The 22012-nt window shown below is 35.6% G+C and overlaps 1 protein-coding gene across 3 annotated transcripts in view; it reads left to right on the top strand.

Moving 5' to 3' along the window:
- Positions 1–21487, top strand: part of cask.L (calcium/calmodulin-dependent serine protein kinase (MAGUK family) L homeolog) — a 192956-nt gene extending 171469 nt beyond the window's left edge. For 2 of the 3 annotated variants that reach the window (XM_018246646.2, XM_018246645.2), the window contains 5 exons: positions 7879–7959; positions 8068–8148; positions 10556–10758; positions 11889–11972; positions 18423–21487. In XM_018246646.2, coding sequence (XP_018102135.1) covers positions 7879–7959; positions 8068–8148; positions 10556–10758; positions 11889–11972; positions 18423–18599 — 626 coding nt within the window. In that variant the 3' untranslated portion in view covers positions 18600–21487. The remainder of the gene's footprint in view (positions 1–7878; positions 7960–8067; positions 8149–10555; positions 10759–11888; positions 11973–18422) is intronic. The other variant, XM_041582101.1, reaches the window with a different exon arrangement.
- Positions 21488–22012: the final 525 nt, after the last annotated feature.

Genomic DNA, 22012 nt, shown 5'->3' with positions numbered 1-22012 from the left:
TAACTATAACACACAACGGAAAGTTGTGCTCACCACTAATTTTTAAAACCACAAAATATATATATTATAGCCTGTGTTTTTATTCACATAGACAATTACGATATTATAGCCTGTGTACAATAAAGCAATGGTAATACTTTTTTTGGCACAAGGATATTCAAAATGTACATTGACGTAATGCACTTTGGGCTGTAGGCAGCCTTTTGCTTTGCTATTTCAGAAAAGGTGCTATTTCAGAAAAGGCACCTTTAATGAAAAATGGGCACCATATTTAATATTGGAAAACATGGAAAATGTATTCAAAAGGTGTCACTATCATTAAGTCTTTATTTACAAATGTGACTAACCTATACCTGCTCTTAATAACTAATCGCAAGCAGAAAAACAAGCTGAGATTGTTACTAGTTTACATGTGGGTCAGGTTACCGTTTTTCTCTGTTTAACAATTAGGATAACCTCAATGTTCTTTTGCAAGAGTATATATTTTTTTTTCATTCTCTTTTTAACTAAAGGGAAACTGGGCTTGAAAGAGAACCTTTAATGTGACAAAGATATTTGTACCCCAAGATCATTTAAAATATGTCTTCATTTTTTATTTAAAGGAACAGTAACACCAAAAAATGTAAGTTTTATAAAGTAATGTAAATATCATGTACTGTTGCCCTGCACTGGTAAAACTGATCTGTTTGCTTCAGAAACTCTACTATAGTTCATATAAACAAGCTGCTGTGAAGCAATGGTGGAAATTGAAAAACGGCTATATGGTAAAGGTTAACTAATGGATAAAAGATAACACCATTAGACAGACAGAGCTTATTTGCTATCAGCTGTGTTACTTGAGCCTTTTCTCCTTTGAATGGCTGCCCCCATTGCTACACAGCAGCTTATTTATATAAACAATAGTAGTGTTTCTTAAAGGAAAACTATACCCCCAAAATGAATACTTAAGCAACAGATAGTTTATATCAAATTGAATGACATATTAAAGAATCTTACCAAACTGGAATATATATTTAAGTAAATATTGCCCTTTTACATCTCTTGCCTTGAACCACCATTTCGTGACTCTATCTGTGCTGCCTCAGAGATCACCTGACCAGAAATACTACAACACTAACTGTAACAGGAAGTAGTGTTGAAGCAAAAGGCAGAACTCTGTCTGTTAATTGGCTCATGTGACCTTACATGTGGTTTGTATGTGTGCACAGTGAATCTTACGATGTCAGGGGGCGGCCCTTATTTTTTAAAATGGCAATTTTCTATTTATGATTACCCAATGGCACATACTACTAAAAAAGTATATTATTATGATAATGGTTCATTTACATGAAGCAGGGTTTTACACATGAGCTGTTTTACTCAGTATCTTTTAATAGAGACCTACATTGTTTGGGGGGTATAGTTTTCCTTTAAGCAAACACAGCAGTTTTACCAGTGCAGGGCAACACTGCGTTATATTTTCATTACTTTAAAACACTTATTTTTTGACGTTACTGTTCCTTCAACAAATAAAACATTCATAGAAATCTGGCCAAACAAGAACAGCAGAAATAAACTAGTTTTTAAAGACTATTTTTAGACTCCTCTTACTTGACACATAGCAGTCAAAGCAAATTTATTGATAGTATGTTTTGTTCACTTATTTTTCTTCTTAATAGCTTGTTAGGACGTTCACATGTGGGTACTGGTCTCCGCCATCTTAAATAGCTTACCTAACTTCATGAGGGTCAGCTCCTAAAGGAGTTGTGTTACTGTGTCTGTCTGTGTGTGTCATGTCCATGTACTCCTGTCACCCCTAGTGTTTTATCCACATGCCTCTGTTCCCCCACCCCCTTTAAAAAAAAAAAAAAGTCTATGTGAATAAAAACCTATCAGCATTAGTTGTTTAGAGCGTTAAAGTCACAATAACAATTCCACTCTACAGAAACTGAACATGAATCTTGCAAAATAATTCTTGGCCACTTTGATACAGACATACATGCAAATATCAGTGGAAGAGGGGGTTAGGTGTGGCTGTTGTTACATCCGAGTAGACCTATAAGCTCACACAATTAAGAAGAGATCAGCATACTGTCTAGAAAAATGCAGTTGCAAAACAATCATTAAAACTGCCTTCTGCCCCAAACATAATAAACGAGCAAGCTCAGATTCATCCATATTGTTAGATGATATTGCTCAATTTGTGGCATATTTGAGGGGAGTCATAGTAATTTACAGAGAGGAAGAAGATGAACAGTGTTTTTGTGATTTTCAGCCTCTAATCCTTATTAGAGATTACCATGCTCTGTATATAATCTTTGAATGAACAACTCTTTATATGCTTTTTCCCCCCTCTTAAGCAATATAGATTTGTTCCCCATAATTCCTCATTTCCCAGGATAAAACCCTATTTCAGAGATTTGGTCCCCACAGAAAACTCGAACCCCTCCCCCCCCCCATCCATCGCTGAACAGTCCCCAAGTAGTGTGTTCTGCAGGAAGTAGGTTTTTCTGCAGGAAAGTAGAATGGTTTGCTGGAAGTAGAGGGTTTTGCAGTAGGTTTTTCTGCAGGAAGTAGGGGGAAGGTGAACCACATGTAAAGTAGATTTTTCTACAGTAACAGTATGAGGTTCATATGTTATCATATAAGGACCAGAAAAGAAATTAAGAGCAATTGAATCTCTCAAGTGGAATATGCACAAAGCTAATTTCATTCAAGATGAGGAAAAAATATGTGGCTATGAGTGGGTGTAGTTTGAATAAGGAATCGGGTTGTGGTTTAAATAGGGAGTGGTGAATACTTTGGGTGACATTCGCATACTGTATAGTTTGAACCTCTTAAAGCATTTATCATGACTATAAAATCAGAATCTTTGTGCTTTATAGGCTATGTTACATCTTAGAGGAGATATATGGACTTGCTTCAGTCATCATTTCAGTTACCAATACAATTTATTTATTACACGGACTTTACCTAAAACCCACTTAATTGAAAGCTTTCTTAATGATTTTTGTCCTGTCCAATCACTTTATACATCTATAGTACCGTGCAGATCTATAGTTAATTTTTACTCATTATTAGACAAAGTACCAACAATGTCATGCTCTGAAAGTAAAACACATAATCATCTAGTAAAGGGCTATATGAGCACTATACATTTTAATTCTTTATTACTATGTTTTCATCCCTCAACACCCTGCTTGCATGACCTACTAAGTGTCTTTAAATTAGGATGTTTGTAGCATAGCAAGCTTCTCATCACTGTTATTGTGGCAATGCTGTGTAATACATGTATGGAATCTTATTAGCATACCCAAGTGAGTGCTACATTGCAATCATGCACAAATAAAATGTATTTCTGTTTTTTTTTTCCCCTGGTTTCCTTCGTGTTAAGGGTTTAAATGAGCAGCATTGTTTTCTCCTGAAATTATATTACACTGTGAAACAGGCTTTTTTTCTTAATTATTTTCCTACTTCGTGCATATTCAGTAGAATATGCACAATGTTTAAAATCACCAATGGCATGCATATATTTTGTCTGACTTCATTAAATGAGACCACAAACAATCCAGTTTTATTAGTGTATTTGAAATAAAATAAACCTGTAGAAACAATTGCAGGGTGCTTGAGTTGTCAGCAGAGTGCGAGAACCACTATACCATAGCATGAAAACAATATTGTGAATATAGATTAGTCAAAATCTTTCACTAAAAAATATGCCATAGTGTAGTCAATTGTCATTGACATTCTGCACCAGATTGTTCCTTCTCTGAAATCCATCAGGGTTTTAATTGGAGCATTCCTGTCAGCATTCGGCATTAGTACATTTCATTTACACACCATTTAGGACTAGAGGGCAAGACGACTATTGAATGTGTTTAATAAAATGACATGACATGACCTGGCCTGCAGTTTCCTTAATCCAATAGGCTTTACTAGCATAGCCACACAGTTGCAGTAATCGGTCAGCCATTTGCTTGGATAAGTATAATACATTTTAAAATAAAAAGTGCAAGTTGTTGCATCATGCTACTGTACTTCTGCACCTGTGTGGGTCCTTTAAAGGAACAGTAACAGCAAAAAATTAAAGTGTTTAAAAGGAATGACAATATAATGTGCTGTTGCGCTGCACTGGTAAAACTGGTGTGTTTGCTTCAGAAACACTACTATAGTTTATATAAATAAGCTGCTGTATAGCCATTAGGGCAGCCATTCAAGCAATGGATATACAGTTTATAACTGCTAAATTCTGAATAATCCCATTGTATACTACAGAGCTTTTTTTGTGTATACTGTGCCGGTTCTCCTTTTTCAGCTTTGAATGGCTGCCCCCATGGCCTCACAGCAGCTTGTACACCAGTTTTACCAAAGTATGCCAACACTACATTATGTTTAAAACACTTTCAGTTTTTGTTGTTACTGTTCCTTTAACCCCTTCCATTATCCTAGTGGGGGAACCACCATGTTCTGTACATCTGATCAAGATCAATGCCTTGAGCCTAAATCTTCTTTTTTTTTTTTCCCCTCAGTTACTATATTTGAGACCTTTTCTTTCATATTCGAACTATAATTTTTTATCCCATCTTTTATCATCTATAGTCATTTATTTTTTAACGCATTTTAATTTAGTAGTCATTGCACCATAAATGCTGGCTACCGAGGAAGTGTACAAGTTCTTGTGTTCCAGTGTCTGTGGAAACCCGCAAGAACTTTTGCACATTGAATGCATCTTGCCAATTCTTGGATTTTATGTCTTTTGCTTATTGTTGTTAAATGGAAGGCTTTGTTGGTCAGATCAGGGACATTTTTAACTTTTACTTTCTGGATGGCACTGCTAGCTAAAAAATATTTTTGGGAGTTTAAACAAAATCCCTTATTATTAATGGGCTGTATGTGTATCTAATTATTTTTTTATTGAGGTTGCTGTATCCTTGAGTCGTTATAGACTACAATTATCAATAGTAAAATTTAGTCGCTTAAAAGATGCATTTAATCCTTAAAGGAGAAGGAAAGTCATTTACCACTTGGGGTGCAAAATGTTAGGCACCCCCAAGTGAATGTATTTACTTACCTGAAACCCAGGCCGGTGCTCCTAACAGCAGAAAACTGCACCGGCCCAGGGTTAAACCAGTGAGCTGTCCCTAATTTACAAAGACTCTCCATTTATTCCTAAATGGTTGTTTTCTGGATTGCTGGCCAGTTAAAAGGTCAAGTAAAACCCAGACAAAAGGTTTTATAATGTGAAACTGTTCATTGTATAGTGTTGATCATGTAAATGTAAAGCCTTAACTCGTCCCTTCCCCTTCTGGCTCCTAACGATCACGCATGCCGAGCTGCCATTTTGCTGTCCTGCTCATTGGGCCGCAAGTTTTTTTGGCCAGAGCTAAAGAATACATACTGTTTAGCCTCTGGTATAATTATGGGAAAGGGCTATGAGCTAGGTTGTTGAGATCTAATATGTGATTCAAAAACAGAATTGTTCTATGCAATGAGCATTTTTACGTGGGATAACTTTCTGTCAGGTGTTTATTTGCCTTCTAATAAGAATAGTAGCATTCCCCACTTGATGCAATTAATGCTTCATTATACAGTACACATTCATACCCAAATTGCTAAATTAGTAATGTTTTAACAGAATAATATACATTATTTGAATGCAGTCTTGCATGCTATGAAATGTTAACTATTAGATATTAATAGTTTGTGCATGAATAGATTATTGTTGTGTAAAGTGATACTGGCATCTGTAAACATAAGGAAACATTAAGGTTCCTGACCAAAAACAAATGTATGAAGTTTGTTGTTTTTTTTTTTTTAGAAAAAAAATAAAGTAGTTATCATCTAAGCCAACAAATCTGCAGCTACCCTGATTAGCCAGATAATGCAGCAAAAAACAGCATTTTCATTGGTTTCTGAGGGTAAAAGCAACATCCATGTTACCTAAGTTGTCTGGGGCAGGCAGGGATGTAATTACAGAGGAAGCAGACCCTGCAGCTGCAGGGGGGCCCATGATGCCCTAATTCATATACAAGCTCAATAAATATTGGTAAACAAGTCAACCTCTAGACATTTTGGCAGCCTGAAAAATTATTTGCTGTGGGCCCAGTAATATCTACGCCGCTGGGGGCAGTACTTAACCTATTCACAGCCTGTGCTTGACGCTCAGCACTTGTATACAATTTGTGGCAAAACAGAATGCAACTCGGACGCATCAGACTGTTTATCAGAAGAGTTATCCTCTTCCATAAAATTCATCAGACTTTTAAGTCCATTAAAACCACTTGGGTGCATTGCAGGGCAGGACAAGAGCAGGCATAACACATATCATTGCAATGAACTGCCACCTCCTTAGAAGCCATAGTGCCCCCCGCCAGATCCTACTCATTATAATCGACATTTAATCAAATCCTTAATTAATTTTGGTTACCATTTTACACGTATTTAAGCAACACTGAAAACAGATGCATAACAATCAAGGTAAAATGTATCAGTATATCAATACACTTAGCAAGGCTCAAATAAGAACAGGAGAAACGAATGGTGCATCATACATCGATTAACAAATCAGATTGATACACTCAATCACCATTGGGTGACTGATTAAGCAGAACAGCATGTCAGAAAACATTGATATATTACTCATTTGATGGGAGGCATTTTGGATATTTACCTTGGGAACTGTGGCCTCTTAACAGAAAATAGGAACTGACCTTTTGTTAATTAGTGTATAATGCCCTGTTACTTTCCCCTGTTCTTAAATGCATTGATATTGATGTTGCTTATTTTTGGTTTCCATTATGGTAATTTAAGTGGCATTTTTCAATATATTGCTGTGTACTTTTGTTTAATTAAGGTTAATGATGCCTTTTTTGCCACCAAATTCATTAAGCCTGCTTTCCCCCTGGCTTATAATGCACCTTTGTGTTTTAAATGGAGTTAATAAAGTTTGATGAATTTTATAGAAGTGTGGATTATCCTCTGCTGTTGAGTCCAAATTGCATTCTGTGTTGCTGAAATTTATAAATCTATTGTGTCTGGAACCAGAACAGAGCTGTGGATTATTGCGGAACGCTCCTAAAGCAACAGTAACACTAAAAAATAAGTTTCATAATAATTAAAATATAATGCACCTTTTCCATGCACTGATAAAACTGATGTGTTCAGAAACACTGCTACAGTTTATATAAACAAGCTGATGGCTCAGACATTCAAGGCTCGGGTTTCATAGCAGATAACAGATGCACTCTGCAGAATCCCATTGTATTTTATTACAGAGCCTTATGCATTATCTGCTAAGCAACCTGTGCCTTTTCTCATTTTCATCTTAAATGGCTACACCCATGACTACACAGCAGCCTATATATATATAAAATATAGTGTTGTTTCTAAAGTAAACACTTAATGTTTACCAATACATGGCAGTACATTATATGTTAATTACTTAAAATGCCTTTATTTTTTTATGTTACTGTTCATTTAAGAGCTGCCATGTAAAGCTCCTCTATGTTGCATTCAGTTTGCATGCTTCTTTTTTCTGCTCAGCACTAAAGGCAGGATAGATGCTCAAAGGCAGTACACAGGACAAAGCAGAGTACACAATCAGAAATATCAGAAAAAATGCTAAATCTGTGCTGAGCCAAAACCATAAAATAAAATGAGCTACACAACTGTCAGAAACCTAATTCTGCCTTCTGTCCAGAGGTGTAAGTATCACTTTGCATATCAACTGTCTGATGTCAGTTTAGCTGTCTTTTAAAATCTCCTACACTGTCTTTATATTGTTCTATACATTGTGGTGAAAATTGTAGTATATTTCATTTTGTGAAGTATTTATTTTGCTAGTAGGGAAATCGTCCTTAGTAAAACACATGACTATAAATCCTTTTCTTTCCTACTTAGTCTTTGACCAACTAGACCTGGTCACATATGAAGAAGTCGTGAGACTGCAAGCTTTCAAAAGGAAAACACTAGTCCTTTTAGGTAATAACATTTTATGAGCATATGTTTGCATTTTTATTTATTTTGTTTTCTGGAACTGATTAAATAATCTCTTTCCTCTATGACCTCCTGACTCCACTTGAAAAAAAGGTGCACATGGTGTTGGCAGAAGACACATAAAGAATACCTTAATTACAAAACACCCTGACAGATTTGCCTACCCTATCCCACGTAAGTGTTGCAAATCATATTTATTTTGTTCTCAAATGCAAAATGTATCCTTAATTTTATAACTAAGGCTCAAACACAAGCATCCCAAATAACACTGATATTATGTCTTGCATCTGTTTGTCTTATCAATTTTGTCTTGTCAATGCAACTCTGTGCTTCCAGTGTAATAAATTCTTACAAATGTTATGATGATAGCAATTAATTTGTTTTAACATAAGGGTTATACCATTGTATAAATAAACTATATTTGTCCCATTTACTGAACAGAGCAAATGGTGCTAATTGACACTCCTACACAAGTGATCCACACACAAGTTGAACAGAAGATACACCCATTTTGCAGTGTCCCCTTAGTCATCTGTGCTTCAACAGCTATAGAAATGAGCATGTAACTTTTTCTTATTTGCCTAGTGGGTCAAATCATTCTGGGCAAGAAGGAAATGCAAAAGTTAATCCCAAATTGCCTCATTGTTTCTTTCAATATAATCCCATATTTTATATAATGCCCGCAGTTCAGTAACTTAGAACCAGTTAGCCATGTCTTTGCAATGGGCATGAGTTAGCATGTTGGATATAACGAATACCTTTAATGGGAGTTAATTCTTACCAGCTCCATTTTCCAGCACTGAATGCATATTTGCCAGTGGTTTTTCCATGCAGCCACATCCCATTCACTGTTTCTAATTTGTGTCCCATCTCACTCCTTTCACAAGCAGTTAAAAGAAAACATAGCTAATGTGATGTTGGCACTAAAAAGTTACTCTTCAAAATATTAATGTACAAATACTAAGCATTTGAGTTTTTAAAAATATAAGCGTTACTTGAAGTTCCTAAACCCGACTGTCTCATCTTAACCTTTGAGTTTCTAATGTTAACGGACTACTGCTGCACTAATACTGCAGCTCCCTGTAGAAAAACATGGAGATCAGATAGGTAATGGAAAAAGCATCAGGCAAATACTTTTATGGCAAAATTATAAATAGCATTTAAAAACAATATTATGATAGTGGTTTAATTTCTGGTGTCGTTATCTCTCTAAAGTATTAAAGGCAATATGATATGTTGTTTTTGGTAATAATGTTTATCACATTCATACATGTAGGGCTGCAGTCATTTTATATAGTCCAGTGTAGATTGTTATAGTATATGATTTTGTACAAGGTACTAAAGGCCTTTATTGAATAGAAGAGCAAAGTTTTTCACTTATACTACCCCTTTTTTAACTGAGATAAAATATTACCTATCCTTTGCTGAATATTTGCACTATGTTTACTCATTATTTTCAGCGTAATTTGATTGTAATGGCACAGGATTAATTAATAAAATGTAAATCTGTAAATGTTCAACAATGTCTATATAATCCAGTTAACGTGTAATTTTCTATATCATAGAATTACTTCTTAAATTCTTAATCCGTAAATTAATTTCAAGACATGCCCGGTAGTGACTTGTAAGCAGTAGAATCCTGCAAAGCCTATGGTAATTGATTTTTGCCCAGTGGACATGATATGGTTATTTGAAATAACAGCTTGTACTTACTGCAGATACAAATGAACAGTGTCAAAGTATTGAACTCTTAAAAATGTTAAAGGGATCCTGTCATCGGAAAACGTTTTTTTCAAAACGCATCAGTTAATAGTGCTACTCCAGCAGAATTCTGCATTGAAATCCATTTCTCAAAAGAGCAAACAGATTTTTTTATATTCAATTTTGAAATCTGACATGGGGCTAGACATTTTGTCAATTTCCCAGCTGCCACTGGTCATGTGACTTGTGCGTGCACTTTAGCTTGGCTGCTGGGGGGGAAAGGGAGGGGGTGATATCACTCCAACTTTCAGTACAGCAGTAAAGAGTGATTGAAGTTTATTAGAGCACAAGTCACATGACTTGGGTACCAGGGTAGCTGGGGAAATTGACAATATGTCTTGCCCCATGTCAGATTTCAAAATTGAATATAAAAAAATCTGTTTGCTCTTTTGAGAAATGGATTTCAGTGCAGAATTTTGCTGGAGCAGCACTATTAACTGATTCATTTTGAAAAAAATATTTTTTCCCATGACAGTATCCCTTTAAGAGATGTTAAAAATGTCATGTTAAATATATTCTTTATCCACATAAAGAACTGCAGTAGGCATTAGGGATGGGCAAATTTGAACCGCTTCATTTCGCCAAAATGTCGCCGACGCCCATTAAATTCTATGGGCGTCAAAAACGTTTTGTCGCCGGGCGAAATTTTTTTGACTGCATCTTTTTTTTGTCGCACGTCGTCATACAAGTTTATGGGCGTCATTTACGCGGCGAAACGAGGCGAAACAATTTGGCGATCCCTAGTAGGTATAATTCTAATAGTGAGGTAAATGGCAGGCTTATACTGTTTACCCTTTTTTTATTATATTGTGAAACTTAGACACAACAAGACCTCCAAAGAAAGATGAAGAGAATGGAAAAAATTACTTCTTTGTATCTCATGACCAAATGATGCAAGATATCTCCAACAATGAATATCTGGAATATGGCAGCCATGAAGATGCTATGTATGGAACAAAACTGGAAACTATACGAAAGATTCATGAACAGGGACCTATTGCAATACTAGATGTAGAACCTCAGGTACAGTTTAACATTGACTGGGACATGCCATTGCTTAATCCCCATGTTCCTCAGTAACAGCGCAAAGACAGTTTATTTACATACATATTTGCATTATAGAAAAAAGGATACGATCACCTTTTATAGGATCAGTAATAGCTGCTGTCTGCTTGTTGGCACGTGTCTGAGGCCAGTAACAGACCTGCCCTACCAACATCTAGCCATATCCATGGGGCAGGTTTGATTTTTTTGTTCTATCCTCTCCCTAATTGTTTACAGTGGTTGCATTATTGTCCAATCGTTGGCTGTAGGGCCAAATGATTGGAACAACCCAATATCGCCAACTAAAGGTAGACATATAAGTGAAAGATCTGCTCGCTCGACCACCTTCTTTACATTTATGGACCTCCATTAGATGTAAAAATCTTTTCATTTAAGTACTATAAATTCAGCAGTATAGCAGGGTTTGTAGAAAAACAAAATATTTCCAAATACAACTAGCACACTCTCAGAAATGGGTTGTAAAACCAACTGCAGACTCTCCAACTCTCTCCAACTGCAGACTCATGCCATAATAGCCACACAACATAATTTCCTCACGCCCAGATTTGTGGGAAGGCCACAAAGGCCTAGGGTGGCATAAATTGAGCGGCGGCATGTCGCCCGGTCGCTTTTATATGTATCTAGTTTTTTTAAATTGTGTGAGCAGAAATTCAAATCCCAAGAATAGAAATTTGCAAGCGGGCATATGAGCGGGGGTGGGAGAGCGACGGAACAGAAGTGTGAGAGGCACCCTGCTGGCAAATCCAGACTTGGCCTTGGGGCATCCCTCTGGCAAATCCGGGCCTGCACCCCCTTTTGTCTGGCTTGTGCTACTGGCATAAGTGGCATACTAACCTCAATGCTCCTGCTACTTTCAGATGTCATTAGTTAAGCTGGTGCAGACTTAGTTATTACCAATGTGAGAGGCCAACAACTGAATACCAGGTGTAATTTGATTGGTAATGTTTTAACACTGACAAGAAATTACTTTTTCCACCTATAAATTTACTGAAGAACTTTAAATTGATTGTTTTTGCATTGAAAATATGTATTTTTCAATCCATGACTTACAATATCTAACTGAAGTGTATTTTTGTCTTGTATTGCAGGCTCTTAAGGTCCTGAGAACAGCAGAGTTTGCTCCTTTTGTTGTCTTTATTGCTGCACCTACAATTACCCCGAGTATCAGTGAGGTAAAATAAAACTTATACTTGTTTTTTACGTTTATATCTGGACTACTTTCCAATGAGTAATACCTTCTACCACTCATTGACTGCATTATGACTGCATGTTTGAGGTTTCGATCTTAAATCTTTATTTAGTGAGGTTACCAAGTAAACAAATTTTTGTCCAGCTTGGCCACCCACATTGTGGGTCCAGTCTAATAGCACTCATCCAGATGTTCAGTAGTCTGGTCTTGTGTTTAGACTGAGCAGAACTGTGGTTAAGGACCACCTTGCCTAAATGCATTCCTCAATCAGTTCCATCCTATGGGCCAATGTAGTGCTGAATTGGTCACTTTTGACCAATGTTTGCCCATGTATAGGCAGAGACACGCGCGGCAATTCGGGGAGATTAGTCACCAGGGACTATAGTTGCTCACCAATCACAAGATGAATGTCCAAGTATGGAATTGTTACATGCAATAACCGGCATCTTTCTGCCAAATGGTTGGCTTTTGGTGACTTAATCCAACTGATGATCATGATTATTAAATAGATTCTGAGCATGAAAGTTTTATTCTAATTATTACAAAAGGCATAAAAATGGTTTAATAGTGTGTGGCTGGGCACAGACAACTAGATATTAGTTTGGCTAATATGTTTTAATGATTAGAACAAATAATTGTAGCCTGGTGATGGTGATTTAGATAACAAGTAGCTGCCTACAAATAAATGGCAGTTTATAGAGATTGGTGCATGGATGGTAAATGTTAAATAATAATCATGCACATCAGTTACAAGCCCTGTCTGAAGTTGCCTCTATGTGGAAGTGGAGAATGCAATTAAGCTCTGCATACACTGAAACACTTGCTTAGCTTTCAGCAACATTTGTATGTTCTTTCATTCTAATTTTTTTTATTTGTCTCATCTGATTTCTGTTGCTCTATATTATTTTCCTTATTTTTATTTTCCTAAATCACGACTTTTCTTTCCCTTTTATTTACATACTTGCACATTTTATTAAGCTTCCACGATGGGCCAGAAAATTACCTGTAAGTACCAGCCAGGAACAGAAACATACTTTTCTTAGATTTAGAATAGCTGCTCCTTAAATCCTTGTGCATTTGAGTGATTCAGCTATGTTTAGCTCAGTCTCATGAAAACAGTGCAAAGGGTAACACCCTCCTTACTTGTATTATTTCCAAAGGAGTTTCCCAATAATAATAACCAAAATAATCCAAACTTTGATTGCAGGAATTCTGTGCAATACAATGGAGACATACACCACACCCCCTTTATATATACCTATTTTCACCTTGTTTAAAGGGGTGGTTCACCTTTACGTTAACTTTTTTGCATGTTATAGAATGGCTAACTTTTCAATTGCCTTTCATTTTTTAAAGTTTTTGAATGATTTGCCTTTTTCTTCTGACCCTTCCAGCTTTCAAATGGGGGTCAATGAGCCCATCTAAGAAAACAAATGCTCTGTAAGGCTGCAAATGTATTGTTGCTATTTTTATTACTCATCTTTCTATTCAGGCCCTCTCCTTCAAATCCCAGTCTCCTATTTATTCATCAATGCCGAAAATGCAATATGTAGAGCTGCTGAATAAAAAGCAAAATAACTCAAAAACCACAAATAATAAAAAATGAAAACCAATTGCAAATTGGCTCAGACTATCACACTCTGCATCATACTAAAAGTTAATTTAAAGGTGAAAAACCCCCTAGGCAAGAATTTATTCTCTATGCTAGAGCTTGTTAAGACATTTGATTTGCAGCATAACATTTTGTAATTTGCCTAAAGATACTCCAGCTGATAAAAGTCAGCAACTTGTTGACCCATGTATGTTGCTAGCAGATGGCCCAAATTACTGATATCTGGCCAAAAATCAGCCAAATATCGATCAGCCAGGTTTGATTTTCCTGCTAGATCAAGGACTACGTCTGCCTTTTGATGTGATTGTTGATCTGATGGTCTGTGAAGCTGCACCTCAAGGTGGGCATATCAGGGAAAGATCTGCTCATTTGCAGACTTCTCCACGTGTATGGCCAGATTAACTCGTTCTCTTATCCCCACCCCTAAAAAGTTTTTATGTTTTGATATGGCCATAACATTTCACCACTTAAGCACTATGCTTTGTTATAATTCAGTTAGGTAGCTCATGTAAGAACTCCTTGATATTCCTTGATATTTCTGTTGTCAAGATGTCTTTCTTTCTGCCCTGGCATACACCTTATGTATGCATGTATTAAAACCTGGTTTTTATATTGCGGCTTTATGAGTTGTCAATGTACGATTTTAAGTTATCTGTTCCTTTCATAGTAGTTGCTTTGTTTTAGATTAAAGTTGTTTCTTAAGAAGCATCTTAGAGGGATTTTGTAGCATGAGTCTGCCAGATATACAAGCATAGGTATTTTCTCCCACATGTGGCTTTATGCTCTAATCATAATTTTTGTGTTTTTAAGCACCAACATCGGGGGACACATAAGTCAGTGTTGGCCTGATAAGTTTGTTTGACAGCAATAAAAAATAAAGGGGCCATATAGGGTAGTGGGTGATTTATGTTCTGTAAATCACCATAGCTTGTAATTCTGAGCACAATAATTCATTTTCTTATTTTTTCACTTCTTCAATAATGTCAACATCATAGCTACAGTTAGATCTTCCCTCCTTTGCACCCTAGCTAGAAATGAGCTTTGGACATCTCTTCACAGTTACAGACTGGTTATGGTAATGCCCGCAGCATTGCAAATTCATTGCAACCCCTGCTATAGCGCTAACACAAGGTCAACATATAATACACAAGAGCCATGAATATCCTGTAAATTATATCCTTATAAACAGTTCTTAATGTTGTCATCAGTTATAATCGGAACATAGGGATGTCATTTCTGTCACATGACTCACTGAAACTTGTTTTTTTATAATAAAGTGCCCCATTTTGCAAAAATGAGGATATTAGAAGTCGTCTCGTTTTATCAGTATCCGCCTCCTGTTTTTATATGCTCATGAAACTCCATGGTAACTTAAAATAACCTTAATTTTTTATAAGAGGGGGTACTTCATTATATTATCAATATTTCACTTTTTACCAGGTCAATATGCATTGGAAACTAACAATTTTATAACTTCTCTAGTCCTCTTGGAATTTCCTATAATACTTGCTATAATTATACCTGTAACTGAATTATAAAACTCAGTCCTAACAATGCGCACAATCCTGGATCACTGGAAAACAGCTAAGAGGAATATATATGGGCAGTGTTCCCTTTTGTTCAACGTAAAAGCAATGAATAGAGTTTGTGCCAAATACAATTTTTGCAATATTACAATATTGTAATTTTGTTGTTTCTTGTGCTAAAAACAATGACATTGAAACTATATAATTTTTGGTCATTATGAAGTAAATACTTAGGTTACCAGTATATAGACCTTACTTTGTTGGCAGGAGTCCATTATTTAGGGTGATTAACTGTGCACTAGTATTCTACATCTCTGCCTCGCAAGAACCAAAAATGGAGTAGTTTTACTTTTCCTGTTTGCCCTGTTTAGCAGGATTATTTACATAAAACAGATTTTTTTTTTTTTTTTTTTTTTAAAAACAATAGGCAAAAGGTATGTTAGACACAAGTCCTATTCTTTGAGCTCATATTAAACTAGAAGGTATGCTGCACCTTTAAAGCCAGATATTTGTATTTTCTATTATTTTATACAGTCGGCAGTTTGTCAAGAAATTTACTTTGTAATATTAAGTATTAAGTTACTGTTAACTTATTTGTAAGAAACTCCTAGGTTTAATGATATTTTAATGACTCTTTTTTTTCCTGCAGCTCCAGGGACCGTTCTAACTTTTAACATTGAAAATTGACTTTCTAGCATCTAAAAGCCTTACGAAGTTATTCTTGCTAAACAATAAAATTACATCTAATACTGTATCATATGAAATAATTGTACAGTATAAGTATGGGATTCATTATCCAGAAATCTGTAATTCGAAGAGCACAGAATTATGGGAAGGCCATCGCCCATCGACTTTATTTTAAACAAATAAATCATATTTTTTAACAGTACTTTGTACTTTATCCGAGCTAAAATAACAAATCCTTATTGAAGACAAAATCTTATTGGGTTTATTTCATGTTTAAATCATTTTTAGCAGATCCAAATTACTGAAAGATCCCTTTTCTCGAAAAACCTCAGGTCCCAAGCATTCTGGGTAACATGTGTACCATAACTGTACCAGTACTTAATTGAAGTTCTAAGGCAGAAGAATAGCAAAAGGGCAAAACTGCTGACGCTGGCAAAGATATAGGCCAGAGGCTGGTTAATAGGTAACTGTGACAGCATAAAGCTGTCACTGTGATTTACTACAGGAAAGCTTAGAAGAATAGGCAGTGAGTGGGACTTCACTTATCAGTGTGTCTCACAATGCGCCTGGAAGTACTGCAACTGTGTAGAGAGAGCACTTTGAGTTTGTTCAGCATTGTTTTATTGCTAGGACATTATTTCACATAACTTTTTTCAATCTAAAAAGTAAAAAACAAAATTTTTACATCCAAACCAGCTAAAACTTGTCCTTAAAATGATTCTGTAGCCAGGACTTTTTTCCACGTCACTTCTATCCTTTGGTGTCCTTTTCCCCTAATGCTTTTAAAAGGTAGAAAGGGGCAGCATATTCCCTGTATTGTAACACTGTATGACAAGGGTGCCCTGCCTCATAAGAATGGTACTTACACATTGTAGATTCGTATTTCAATGAGTGTGATCAATTGGATCTGCCTGGATTTTAGGATAATGTTGTTATGGCGGTGTCGTGTTCTTGATCTAGTCACTTCCCTTGGCTCCTTGTGTATGTAAATAAAAATCAAACCAGGAACTTCAAGCAAGTGCCAGCCTTTTAAGTGGCAGATGCAACTTTTTGGTTTGATTTTTTCCTTCATATCACACTGCTTGTCTCTTGCGCTCCATCGCTTATGTCTGCTACATCAGGCCTTATCAATGAAGCAATGAGACTACCTGAGGAGTAGGTGGGGCTTTTAATCAAGTGCAAGAAGGAGGAAGAATAGAACTTCAAATGCTAGGAGACTTCAGTAATTGACTTTATTCAATAAAACCCTACTCCGGTGCAGAACAGGAGAAGGGAGAAAATGTGTTTTGAGACTGTGAGGGCATTTTTTAATTGATTATATTTATAAAATTATTTTATTCAACAAATGAATTACCAGCCCTTCTATCTTCCCTCTCCCTCATCAATGTAATACGTAAAGATTTACCCTTGTCTAAATACTGAAAAGGCTCTCCATAAGGATCTTTATAAAAGCAAGATAAATTTTCATAAACAGTGTAATTTAGAGCAATTTATGTGCAGTCCAGTAGCAAGTACAGAGCAGTCTGTGATTTATGTTTTAATGAATGATTGTTACCAGCAGTTGACAGTAACATATATGTAGAAATAGCAGTAGGTTGCTCTGCCAGCTTGAGAGAACCTGATCATCACATTAGAAAATAAAGGTGTTTGTATGGACTTAAATTATGTAATTGTTCAAAAGTGCATTTTGTGAGTAATTACAAAATTTGAGTGTTTTAGCAGAGGTAATTCTTTAGATTCCTGGGTATTTTTTGCGGCTTTATAGCAGAACAAACAAGATGCTTGCCCTAATGATCATGCTACGATGCAAATTGTACGTTTATTTAAAGATTTAAAATTCAGTGCAGTCTGTAGAATTATTTTACATTATGATTAACTGTGCTCATTATTGTTGAATCTTTTCATGCTTGAGTTAATGTCAGATATGGGCATAGTGGTTGCTATATCTAGCTCAATACACAGATGCATTTTTGTTAGAGATTGAAACATTTTAAGCCAACAGTAATATCTTTTTAATGTGTTCCTTTGGGACAACCAAATTCTTTTTTTTTTTTTTTAACAATTCTTTATTTAGTCATCAGTGTATGAAAGTATTACATATCTGATATCAGAAGCATTACCATGTAAGTACAATAAAGATGTTTCACTTTCAAGCAGTAATGTGAATAAAGCAGTACAAAAAGAAAGTATGAAAGTATTACATATCTGGTAGTAGAAACATTACCATGTAATTACAATAAAGATGTTTCACTTTCAAGCAGTAATGTGAATAAAGCAGTACAAAGGGAAACAGAAAAAAAAAAAAAAACTTAAACATAATAAAAGGATAGCAGTCTTGGTGTTTGGGGACAACCAATTTTAAGAGCAGGATTTTTTTTTTAATTAAATGACACGTATCAAAAATAGTTTTTTTTGTGCATGGTTGACATTAGTGCTTCCTTCCACACGGTGACCTGCTGTCTAATGGTACTCATTTGTTTCATAACGTGGCTATCTGTAAAAGTAAGTTCTTGTCTGCTAAATGGTTGAATTTTGAGAAATGTCAGCAGGGCATAAAATATTTATGTTCTTCTTATTTCGTTTCTCGCTTTTTCAAATTACTTTGCAGGACGAGTCTCTCCAACGCCTGCAGAAGGAATCCGAGATGCTCCAGAGAACGTACGCACACTACTTTGATCTTACGATTATCAACAATGAGATTGACGAAACGATTAGGCATCTGGAGGACGCCATTGAGCTTGTGTGCACAGCAGCGCAATGGGTTCCTGTATCCTGGGTCTATTAGACCACTTTCGAGATAACTGTCAACATTTTATGACTTCAGACCACCTTGTGCAGTACTTGGAGAAACCTCTTGTTCACTTTTTCAACCATTCTTGGCCCCTAGAGACTACCTATATGTAGTGTGACATAAATTTATAATTATTGTCATGTCCTATTAGATGGAAAAGAAAACTAAGCAAATTTTAATGCTAATTTAAAGAGACAGTATCTTTTTTTACCTTTTGATTTATCCTAGATTGTATTAAAATAACATTTTTGAAATATATGCATTAATCAATTGTTTGGAATGTTATATTTTTGGAAACCATAGGGGTTTTGTTGTTGTTGTTTTTTTGTTTTTGTTTCAAAGGCCTCTTAAAACTGCACACATGATATGCTGCTTTCTATTCTCTATTTTAATAATGTAAAACATTTGAGTTTTTTCTTTTACCAGGGGTGTCACACTACATTCTTCTGAGAGTCTTGGGTCAAAAATCAGATTAGGAAAGGCACTATTTAATTTATTGGAATAATATAGCCTGCATCTATTAAAGTGTGAATTTCCATGTCACAGCGGCCTTTTTATTTTAGATGGATAAAAAAGAAACTTTCCTGCATACTGCTTTTATTTGATACTGTCTCTTTGAAGAAATCTGTAAACTATTAGAGATACGAAATCGGGTCTTAATGCATGTGGACAGTCGCAAGCGTTTATACTGTTGGTGTATCTGTGTTGAACAAAGCTGTAACCTACTTACAGAAACATACATTCCGTTCATGGGAAATCGTACCCAAGGGAACTGAATACAATGAATATAACCAAGTTGTAAACCTATGCACATCCCTTGCATTTTGGGCAACTTTATAAAAAACAAAAAAAAAAACAGAGAGATGATTTTTATTATTAATCATGTAGTGAAATGTGTTTGTAACTTTGTCTCAATTTTATTTGTTGTAAACGGGAGGGTAATGACTGACTTTTTGCCATTTCAGATCTGTGTTTGTCTGAGAGTATTAACGTTTTTATTCAGTTAAAAAAAGAGAAATGCTCTTTGTTTGGTTTTTTTTGTTTTTAATGCGTATCTAATTGTGACGAAATGCACAAGTTTTTAGATAAATGTGCGCAAGGCAGTTGGGGGTTCCTATCAAAGTAAATAGCTTCTATTTAAATAAACAAAAGCCCTGTAAATTCTTCAGAAAAAAAATGAAAAATTATAGTCTGACCAATATTTTATTATTATTATTTCTTTTTTTAAATATACTTCCTTTTATGTGTTCCATAATAAAAATGCCTTTGGGTCATTCATTATTCATCAACATGGCTGGGAAATAAACCTGTCTTAATTCTGGCGATGCATTGGATGATTGTATAGTTAGTCTAGTGATTACATAGTGCGTTTGCTCTGAGACAAGACTCCTCTGTTCCATTTGCTCAATACAATCATTGAACTCTGAAGCACAAGTGTATATGTTTAGGCACAAAGAGATGAACCGCAGCTGTGAATGAAATGAAATACTTTGGAGCGATTCAAAGAAATCGTTGCAGTCTGAGTAAATAAAGGGTTATTTTTATTTATATTCTTTCAAGGCTAAGACAAGTCAGTGAAACCACATTTATATGGAGTCTTCCAGTAATCACTTTCTCATTGAGCTCTACAGCTAGTATTAGCTCTGCATATGAAGGTTTTATCCATATAACTGTATTCTTTCTCCATTAATTGGTAAACCGTATCCTATCATATGAAAGGACCAAGTATATGTGAGAAAATGGGGTGGGGTTGTCCATTTCATTTTATTTTTTTTGTTTGTTTGCCAAAACATGCACATATTTTTGCTTCTGTTCATGTGAAAACGGTACTGTATAACTGTGCCGCTGCCCAGTTAGGCTTCTTCCAAATGGTACGGTCTAAAGTTGTTTCTTCTCAAGAAGTTCTATTGAATGTGTTTTATTTTTATCTGCAGGTCACACTGTATTACTCTCCAATCTTCATTAAACACTGTTTTTTGTTTTTATAATAGTCTTACTGCAGACACTACATTTAACTAGGGTTTGCTAAAACACTACATTTAACATTCTATATAGGGGTTTGTTAAAACGAATTTCGTGGGGGACATCGTTTGACATAGGAAACATATCAGTGACATTATCTAATATCAAAGCCTCTCCTCAGCAATGATTTTATAACTGTGTCGCAAGGAGACGCTACTGGTGCTAGAGAATATATATATATATATATATATATATATTTCATGCTTTTGCTCAGCAGGTTTGTTTGTAATACGTCGATATCTTCCAAACCCAGGGAGGTCCAGCCTGCCACCCTTAGCTGTTATAGAGAACTGCAGTTCAGCAACAACTGGAGATTGGATGCCCCTTCTCCAAACCTACATCTGGTTTTATTGTTTGAAAATGTTGCCAAGAAAATGTTTCCAGTGCCTGTTAATAATCCTATAACATAGACTTTATATCCATGTTGATTTCAAATGTACCATCGTCACTTCACATAACTTTTGTTTTATTGCATGTTGGGAAATCTGTCATTGCTTTGATCCTAGCCAAGACAAAGGGCTACATGTCATTTAATTGTGCATATAAATGAAAGATTAATTTCATTGATCAGCCCTTTCTGCCACAATGAATTAACGTGTGGTCCAGTTTGTTCTTTCAACTAACGCTCCAGTAATTTCTGGGATTAAACTGTGAACATGGGTGGCATTATTTTTAATGAATACCAGTTGTTTTGTGAAAAGTGTGTACATCTGACTAAAGCAAATGGGTAACCAATATCTTAATCTGTTCTAGAAGTCTCAACTGTACATAATGAGTTATAAAGGAAGAAACAGACACTGTTACTTTGTAAGATTGGTTAATTGGCATTAAACCAGGTAAAATATCGTTGTAAAATGTTATCCCTGTGTGCAATTTTCTGTGCAGCATTGTCTTTTCATTAAAAAACAAAAATGTATGTGCACATAAAATCAAGCCCAGCTAGTGAATGCATTTTATATCTGTATCTGTTTATACATTGATCGTGTACAAGTATGGGATCCGTTATCTGGAAATCTGTTATCCAGAAAGTTGTAAATTACAGGAAGGCAATTTCCCATAGACACAATTTTAAAGGAACAGTTCAGTTTAAAAATAAAAACTGTGTAAATAGGCTGTGCAAAATAAAAAATGTTTCTAATATAGTTTGGCAGAATGAATAATGTATAAAGGCTGGAGTGACTGGATGTCTAACATAATAGCCAGAACACAACTTCCTGCTTTTCAGCTCTATAACTCTGAGTTAGTCAGCGACTTGAAGGGAGGCCACATGGGACATAACTCTTCAGTGAGTTTGCAATTGATCCTCAGCATTCAGCTCAGATTCAAAAGCAACAGTTATGACCCATGTGGCCCCCTCAAGTCACCGCCTGGTCACCATGGTAACC

The sequence above is a fragment of the Xenopus laevis genome, chromosome 2L (assembly GCF_017654675.1).
Source record: "Xenopus laevis strain J_2021 chromosome 2L, Xenopus_laevis_v10.1, whole genome shotgun sequence".
Classification (NCBI taxonomy): domain Eukaryota; kingdom Metazoa; phylum Chordata; class Amphibia; order Anura; family Pipidae; genus Xenopus; species Xenopus laevis.
The sequence above is the reverse complement of the archived record's forward strand: the minus strand, read 5'-3'. Positions and strand labels throughout refer to the sequence as shown.